The 8726-nt window shown below is 39.1% G+C and overlaps 1 protein-coding gene across 1 annotated transcript in view; it reads right to left on the bottom strand.

The window, feature by feature from the left end:
* Positions 1-390: 390 nt before the first annotated feature.
* The window catches only part of LOC143133959 (hydroperoxide isomerase ALOXE3-like), a 58001-nt gene continuing 49665 nt past the window's right edge, over positions 391-8726 (bottom strand). The window contains exons 3-13 of the mRNA XM_076293962.1: positions 6775-6897; positions 6578-6681; positions 6238-6407; positions 3966-4109; positions 3377-3580; positions 3026-3112; positions 2764-2927; positions 2393-2514; positions 1946-2046; positions 1293-1463; positions 391-1168 (exon numbers count right to left, since the gene is read on the bottom strand). Of these exons, the coding sequence (XP_076150077.1) occupies positions 989-1168; positions 1293-1463; positions 1946-2046; positions 2393-2514; positions 2764-2927; positions 3026-3112; positions 3377-3580; positions 3966-4109; positions 6238-6407; positions 6578-6681; positions 6775-6884 (1557 nt within the window). The 5' untranslated portion in view covers positions 6885-6897 and the 3' untranslated portion in view covers positions 391-988. The remainder of the gene's footprint in view (positions 1169-1292; positions 1464-1945; positions 2047-2392; positions 2515-2763; positions 2928-3025; positions 3113-3376; positions 3581-3965; positions 4110-6237; positions 6408-6577; positions 6682-6774; positions 6898-8726) is intronic.

The raw sequence follows: 8726 nt of genomic DNA, 5'->3' as shown, positions 1-8726 counted from the left end.
AATTGACTAAACCTGGTCTGGGCCCAATCAGTGCATTTTCCTCTCTCTTATGTCATCAGACAATACAAAACCACAATGGTGTGTACATAGCTGCCATTGTGAATATTAAACTTATAAACAAATGCCCAAAAGCTTGTCAGGGCCCAATGCCCATCGCGCAACATTTCATGGGGGTCGTGAGACTTGGCTCATGGTTTTTTTTTTTTTTTTTTGGGGGGGGGGGGGGGGTCGCCAGAGAAAAAGTTTAAGAACCACTGCATCATATAATGATTCAATACTTTTATTGTCACACAAATCATTATCACTGCTGAACAGATCAGAAGATAAGAGAAAAAATATGCAGAAAACGAATCATTTCAATATTATATTTTTAACAGTTGCAGAGTTGGTGACTACATTCTTCTAGATACACTTAAAATACTCTAAAAGGACTTAAAGGTGCTGGGTAATATCACTTCTGTTGACTTTTGAAACAAAACAGAGAGCTAGCTCGCTACTTCCTCCCCCTCCAGAGGGGACTTCAGTTTTGACTTTAGCTCCACAACTTGCCAAGTTTAGTGGTAGCAACTCAAAATGGGAAATTGATAGATTCCAACTAGGAAATATCTGACACAGCATAAATACTAATGAATTACGCACATGCATGTGCGAAAACTAAATAACCAGCAACTAGTGCTTTTGTGCTTGAGCTGCTGGTGGTTAGAGCAATATGTGTCAAACATGGGAATGAGTTTATAATTGATTGATATGCAACTGAAGCTGATTTTATGGGCAGTGCGTCTGATGTCGCAGAGGCACAGACCTAGGTGTTCCAACTAAAAATAACAAATTATTGGTATAGCAGTTAAAGATATTGACTCAATACATTATATCAAATATTGAATCCATACAACAAAGAGGAGGAAACAGAGCTGAATTCTAAACATTGACACTGCATATTCAGCCATTTTTTTAAATCCCAGGGGCTAAACTGAAAGCTGTGGACTTGCTAGATGCTAGTGGCATTTTCCATCTCTGTTGGACAGAGGTAAGTATAAGGCACTTCAAGATTTTCGTTTCTCTTTTTGATCTGCTGAGTCAGACTGTCCAATTCTGACTGCAGTTTCTGTATGATCCTCAGGGGGGCATCCTCACAGAAGTGCTCATCAGGGAAATGGCCAAGGGGAATCTGAGTCAGAGATAAAAAAAAATGTAAAAATTATTTGCTTAATTTTATCAAATGTTTTACTGTGTATTACATGAGTTCAGGTGTGAAAGTATAAGGCCTTAGTTAGGGAAGAAAATAAACGTACGAAGTCGGATGTTTTAGTGCTGAGCAACCATCGGAAGACTGCTCCATTGACAGAGGTGCTGATGTCAGGCAGTGTCTCCAGAAGGGTGCGTTCAGTAGAGTGCCCCTTAGTGGTGGGAGGGGGCTTCTGCATTGAGTTGGGGGAGTTGAGGAGATAGCCACCATAGTCAAACTGTCCAAGAAAAAGAAAGAATGTCAGCAAAGTAGTCCGGCCACTGTCTAAGGCCTTTCAAACAGGTTTTCATGCTGCCTAAATTGAGATAGTTGACAAAATCTTCTGCTGTGGGAGGTATATATCAGTGGTTCTTAAACTTTTTGTCTGGTGACCCCCCAAAAAACATGGGCCACGTCTCGCGACCCCCTTCTCTCTAGCCGGCGGAATTTGGTTTCGAAATGTTGTGAGATCGGCATTGGAAGCAGAGGCAAAGCATGTCTTCTCTCATAGGTAGGCTATGTTAACACCAAAGGCATTATGTCAATGGCAGCCTTTGACTAAAAACCTTTAGAAAAATGTCTTTAATCCAGATGCAACATCATTTTGCGACCCCTCCTATACTTTTGGCGACCCCCAGTTTAAGAACCACTGATATATATAACCAAAGTCATATTATCATTAGAAAGACATGTTATGTTGCTTTTTATAGGTGAGTTTACCTGTCCTGTGTTGACAGCAGAGTGCTGGCCTGACATGTTGAAGATCACCATGGTGACAAACTTGATAACTTCTTTCTTCAAATTGAATTTTTCTGGGATTCCTACAGAAAATATTATTTTTTTCCATTCGTGCTGACCATAAACATCAAATGGGGTTATCTGAATACAGCTCTGGAAAGAATTAAGAGACCACTGCAAATTTGAATATGACCCTCAACTCATGCAAATGTCACTCAGCAACCTTAGGATGACATCAGAAAAAATTGCAGTGGTCTCTTATTTTTTTCCAGAGCTGTTTATGGGGTGTGCTAACCCTAACCCTTTTACATAGACTCTATGAAAGATGCACTGACTGGAGAGCACTTTAAATTTTGTTGTACCTGTGACAATGATAATAAAGATCTATTCTATTCTATACATGAAAAAATGCCATGATTTGATATCTACCAGTTTTTGTTTGGCCAAGGAACCCATGGACGAAGATGTCTTTGATCCAGGTTTGGAGCTCAGAGTCTTTCTGAACCTCTTGGTCAGTGGGGTAGTAGTATTCCACCATGCTGCGCACATACCTGCACAGAGACAGTACACCATTACCATCATAGGCAGGGCACACATTTACAGACAATAGGTTATAAGACGAAAGATGAAGTCTATGCTTCAAACTATAAACACAAGCTACATTCACAAACTATTAACACACATGTAACAGAGGCAATATCTCGGGAATATTAGTTAAGGAAATTAAACTCAATTACAAAATGTACATCATATCTGGTTGTGAGGTTGACCTAAATGTCAGTGAAGGAGTATAAAAGCACCTGTCGAGTATCTCCCAGAGCTTGAGGCCATCATCTCTGTAGTAGTAGTTGGGGATGGACTCCAGACCACGGATGTCCTCCGGCAGGCAGAGGGAGCTATAGGTCACTTCAGAGAACCACCTCACCATGAGGGTAAACTGGCTCCGGCCTCCAAGATTAGTGGCCTACAAAGAGGGAAAAGAATTATGCATATCAAAAGGTCAAAAGAGGCAACATCAAACAAGCCACATTATGCAGGCCTATTAAATCTATGGCACAGTACCTCAGTGTATACGCCTTCAGGTCCAAAGAGTTTGACCCGTCCAGTGGTATTGATATGTAGAGTGTATCGACTGTGTGGGATCAGCAACTATGGGGGAGGGGAGATACATCCTTGCTTAAAGTGTCTGCATTCTTTAGAACTTGACAGTGCAACTTTTACAGTATATCATGGTAAAGGTAAAGGTATTGAACTTACACCTCTTATCTATATCTTAGTTCTGCCGGTGCATGAAGGTTTGAAATAATTAAGTATGTATTTCCTTTGTATTTTTCCTCGAAAAACAAAGTTGATTATAGATATTTTCTACATGGCCTCTGATGTGTTGAATATTCCAAGATTTTGATCACATACCTTGTACAAAGGGTGTGACATGGGCAGATTTCTCAGCGTGGAAACTATGAACACCTCGGTTAGTCCATGCGTGCGTAAATAGTGAGAATTGACCTCATGCTCATGGAAGTCTGCGTTCCTCACATACAATTTGGCCAGCAGCCAGTCATACTCTGGGTCACTGGGCAGGAAGACGGGATTGTCCTGTGAGGGCTCCTGGTTTAACTGGTACAGGAATGAGAAAAGTTTAGCTTCTCAACGTGTGTGTAAACAGAAAATGTTCTAGATAATGTTCTTTTCTAGACTTTAAGAACACCCCATTCCCCAGGGAGTGACTGCTATCAGGTTGTCAGGTACAATCTCAGAATTTAAGACATCCTAGCACTGGATAACTTTATTTTTTGGCTTGTCACTCCATCCAGTTGAGTGCAATGATAATCCATTAGCATGTCCCTGCTTTGATGACCCTCAACATGACTTAGTTTTAAAAATGTATGAAACTATCCTTTTTTTGCTGTGTCCAGGATAGGTACTGTTTGATTATTTTTGGTATTTCACAGTGAAGTGAACACATTGTTTTAAATGATTATAGGGCACAGTCTGTGTGTACCTGAATAGCAATGGGCAGCAGTTTGTCCTCTGGGTTCTTGTAGAGCAAACAGAGTGGAGCAGTAATATACTGCTGCTTGCCATTTATAACTGGCACAGGCAATCCTGCAAGTCGCCTGTAGTCACACAGGTAAATGTTGCCCCTCTGTGAAAAAGAGAATTGCAAGTAAAAAGCAGTAAACCACTGTTTCCATGGTCCCAGGGAGGACAGATGCAAATGGGTTACAGAGCTAAAATCTCGGTCACGGCACATTGTCTTTATGAAATAAAATTATGACTAAATAAATTATGCAAAAGTTTTTTCCTCATCTTATTTTGTGTGAGAACAATGGTAATAAATTGATTTTGTTTTCTGGAGATGATATAGCTAACTGTGGTTATAGACTGCGGGCTCTATCTTGGCAATCTAAAATGTATGGTCAGTGGCGAAAAGCTTAGTTTTTCTCAATTGCTAAAACACAATTTCTGAAACCTTGCTCCATTTTCTTAAAACATTAAACACAAAACCTCAGCTTCAAGCACTATTTACAAAACCTCTAACTCCTTTTACAAAAGCAAACTTTCGCCTCAAAACAGTTTTACCTGTGCTCAAAAGGAAACTTTCGCTTCAAAACAGCTTTACTTGTGCTCAAAATCAAACACTGCTCTCAAATCATAAACAAAGTGTTCAAAATGATATTATCAAGCAGTCAGCAAACAATACACCAGAAAATAGAAAACACATTGTTCAAAACAGAAGTACATTTTTAATCTAAAAAAAAAATTCATATTTTTCTGTCATTGTTTTTTGATGAATGAAAACATCAAGTAGAAATTACTACAGTACTTTGCTTTGCTCTTTGCCTTTTTTTGTTCTTTCTCATCCTTGTACCCCTATTTTTACAGTACCCTGCATCTCACAAACATGTCCTTTGATTCTTGTTCTTTGTTGATATGAACTTGCAACCAGTCAAAATCTATTGAGCAGTCAGTACTGTAAACAAATGGAAAGCACAATGTTCAGGGCCATATAATTTGTTTACAGTACTGTACAGTATACAGCCTACAATGCACTGTACTACAGTGTCCAATAAAAATCTTCCTTGCCATCCTCCCCTTCCTCTTCGTTCCCCACCTCGCATATGCACTTGTCCTCGTCCTCTCATATAGTTTCTTCTATCCATTCTCATTTCCACCTTCAACAACCTGTTTGCTCTGAATTGGCTTATATTGGTTTTGTCACATCATTTGAAACAAGTGACATCAATTTTGAGTGGTTGTGTTTAATCAATGACATGTGTATGTCTATTTCTATTTCATTTTTGCCACTTGTGTTTACCAATGGATGCATGTGCATTAGAGTACAGAATGTGTTTTGAGAATGAGAATTTGTTCAAAGTTTTGTTAAACATTGTAAGTGAGATCTGGAAATTGTGTTTTACCATGTGAAATGGTTTAAGTATTGACAACAGACTGAACAATTAGCTTAATGAGTTCAAGCAACTGAGAACTTTCTTCAGCCAATGGGTTTTAGTGTTTTAGCAACTGAAAAAAAATGTAAATACATTTAGGGGTGTGTCCAGGCCACATGGGGTGGTTTTGTTATCAATTGTCAGGCGCTTGGCGCAAAAAGGTTGTTCTTATGTCATTATCTTATAATATATTTATATTATGTCATTATAGATATTATGTCATTATCTATAAATACTTTAAAAACAATTATTTAATAAATATTTCATTAAATTATTTATATTTCTTTAAATAATAAATATTTAAATAATATTTCATAAGCTCATAAAATGAATTTTATATTTCAGTAGGCTATTCAATTTAATTATCTCCCCCATACCCAACCTGTCACATAATGATTTTTAGAGGGTGTAAGATAGGAATAGGAAGTGTAATATGAATAAGCTTTGCGCCGCGAAGAATAAGCTTCTGATCGTCAAAATAGAGCCCTTAAGTTTACTGTAAGTTACAGTCATAGGGCCTATGTCTGTGGGCTATTCAGGACTACATTAGACCTACTGTCATATTTGATACAGACAATGACTAAGCTGTGTGATAAGCAAAGCAGATGTCTGAAGCAGTTGCAAAAGAGTCTGCAACATTAAATTCAAAAACATTTTTCACTATAAGTGCCTTCATCTCCCCGCTCATATATTCGTTACTTCTTTAATACACACAGACAGGCAGACACACACACACACACACACACACACACGCACACAAACATACACAAACACACACTATCTATGGCCTTGACTCCACAGCCTTCACTCTACTTATCCAACCTTCATTTCCACTGAGAGCTTTCCTGACTTCAGGAAAGGCTGCACCATCTCACTGGTAACCGCGAATTTGGAAGGTAGCTCGTTGCAACGTTGGATTGCCATGGGGTTGTAGCCATTTAGGAGTTGGTAGCCAAAAAAGTCATCCTCCTTCCAGTGATCTTCAATGTACCCTTCACAGCATAGAGGAAAACCAAGTATGCCAGTCATCTCATGATCATAAAATGGCATTTGTTATACTTTACCTTGCTTTCTGGGCAGAAACAATGCCCATATAACCCAATACAATAACCATTGAGAGTTTAAGAAACAATAATTTAATAATAATATTTTTTTTTGTCACCTGAAATGGGAGTCCTGTGCCATCCAAGCGCTTTTTTGATGTCCTCAATTCTGGACCACTGACTGGTCTGATTGATCAACCCCTTCAATCTGAGTACGGCCAGACTGTAGAAATGTGGACAGGAAGGGCATTGTCACTGTAGATCCCAAGCACAAATACCCACATTTTTGGTATGAAAATAAAAAAAATAAACACACATTTCCATTTTGGTGAAGAGCATTTCTGCATTCTTAGTAAAAGAGAATCTTATCTCCTCTGGAAGATCAGAAACTTCCTGAGCTTTGATAATGTCAGGCAAACCCTCCATGAACGGCTTCCATCTAGGAAAGGGGGAAGGAGAGAGAGAGAGAGAAGATACATGTATGAACATCATCCAAAGCATTTTATGTGTTAGCAACTCACTGCTCTGCCTTTGGGCCCTATCATGACAGTCAAAAGCACGGTGCAAAGCGTATAATCATCACAACGCAACACGTATTCCTATTGTGCACTCGAGTTTTTCGCCATGCCCGTCTCTTTTATTGAGCAATGCACTCAGGGGTGTGGCAATTAACGACCTAAGGTGGGTTCTGGCGCATTATCTAAAAATTGCTATAGACCTCTAAAGTTCGCCTACAAATAAGCCCACCCATGCACACCCATGCCTGAAACATAAGACCCACCTTCTTGCACTAGGCGCCGGACGTTTGATAACATTTCATAACTAAACCACACCCAATGTGGACTGCCAGAAATCTGTTTAAACTAATCGCCAGTGACCATGGATTTTAGCCTTTTAGACCCTTTCTCTTTTTCATTGGTTCTGTATGATTAAATTAAATGTACAAGCACCTCAAATGGAAACATGTAAAAGCCATCAATTAATGCTGGTTATATATCCACTTAAGTATAAGTATAGTATACATACTCTTTTGATCCCGTGAGGGAAATTTGGTCTCTGCATTTATCCCAATCCGTGAATTAGTGAAACACACTCAGCACACAGTGAACACACAGTGAGGTGAAGCACACACTAATCCCGGCGCAGTAAGCTGCCTGGGGGAGCAGTGAAGGGTTAGGTGCCTTGCTCAAGGGCACTTCAGCCGTGCCTACTGGTCAGGGTTCGAACCAGCAACCCTCCGCTTGTACTTTTACTCAAGTAAAAGTACAACTACTCCCTTCAAAAATGACTTGAGTAACAGTAAATATTGCCATCTGAGAAATCTACTCAAGTAAAAGTAAAAAAAGTACTTTGTTAATAAATTACTCAAATAACAAGTAACTTTTTTACATTAGAAGGGGGTCACTTGCGCTTCAGCCTGGTTGGTGCTCGCTAGAAGTCAAGAAGGAAGATCCAAGGTCTAACAGGAATAATAAAAAAACGTTAAAGCATTGAGTGCTCCGGTCCTGCTCCTTGGCTCCTGTTAGACCTTGGATCTTCCTTCTTAACTTTTTTACATTTTTATATTTTTGATGGTCCTTTAAAAGCCAATTTGCTTTTCTCCTTCTTTGTAGGCTAATCATATATAGACAAACATATTTTAACAGCCAATTTCAAATATATTTTATTTAATATACTTTAATATTATCTGACACACTTGTGTAGGCTATCTTGTCATAGCCAGAATAAGCATAAAGGGCTGTATTTTGCACACCAGCGCATGGCGTAAAACGCGTTTTCCACCCACGCAAAGTTTAATTCGGTATTTTGCACGTTTATTTTTTAAACAATGCGCCCAGGGGTGTGGCAATTAACAACCTAGGGAGGGGCCTGGCGCATTGTCTAAAAATCGCTATTGTACACCTGGTCAGAAGTCTATGGCGAGTTGTTTATATGTTATTTTAAGAGCACATTGTCAACAGTCATATTGGCAGGTGCACGCACCATCCTTCTATCATTCATGAACGCACACCAGCGCACGTCCATGCAAAACATTACAAATTGCACGATTACAATGGGAAACATAATTAGAATAAAGATATTACGAAATACTGTACATTTCATGATGAGTAGTTATTCACCTTCATTTGCAAATTGGTAATGACGGTTAAAAGTGATTAGGGGAGAGGCGAGAGACACGTATGGAGCACAGCTGAAGACGCACTGTCACAAGATATAAGCAACTCCTCTGCAGGATAAATGTTGTTTTATTCAGTCATTTGAGCAATA

The sequence above is a fragment of the Alosa pseudoharengus genome, unplaced genomic scaffold (assembly GCF_046254945.1).
Source record: "Alosa pseudoharengus isolate Yale_2024_CS ecotype anadromous, Long Island Sound unplaced genomic scaffold, YU_APseudo_1.1 YU_APseudo_1.1_scf_2, whole genome shotgun sequence".
Taxonomy (NCBI): Eukaryota; Metazoa; Chordata; class Actinopteri; order Clupeiformes; family Clupeidae; genus Alosa; species Alosa pseudoharengus.
The sequence above is the reverse complement of the archived record's forward strand: the minus strand, read 5'-3'. Positions and strand labels throughout refer to the sequence as shown.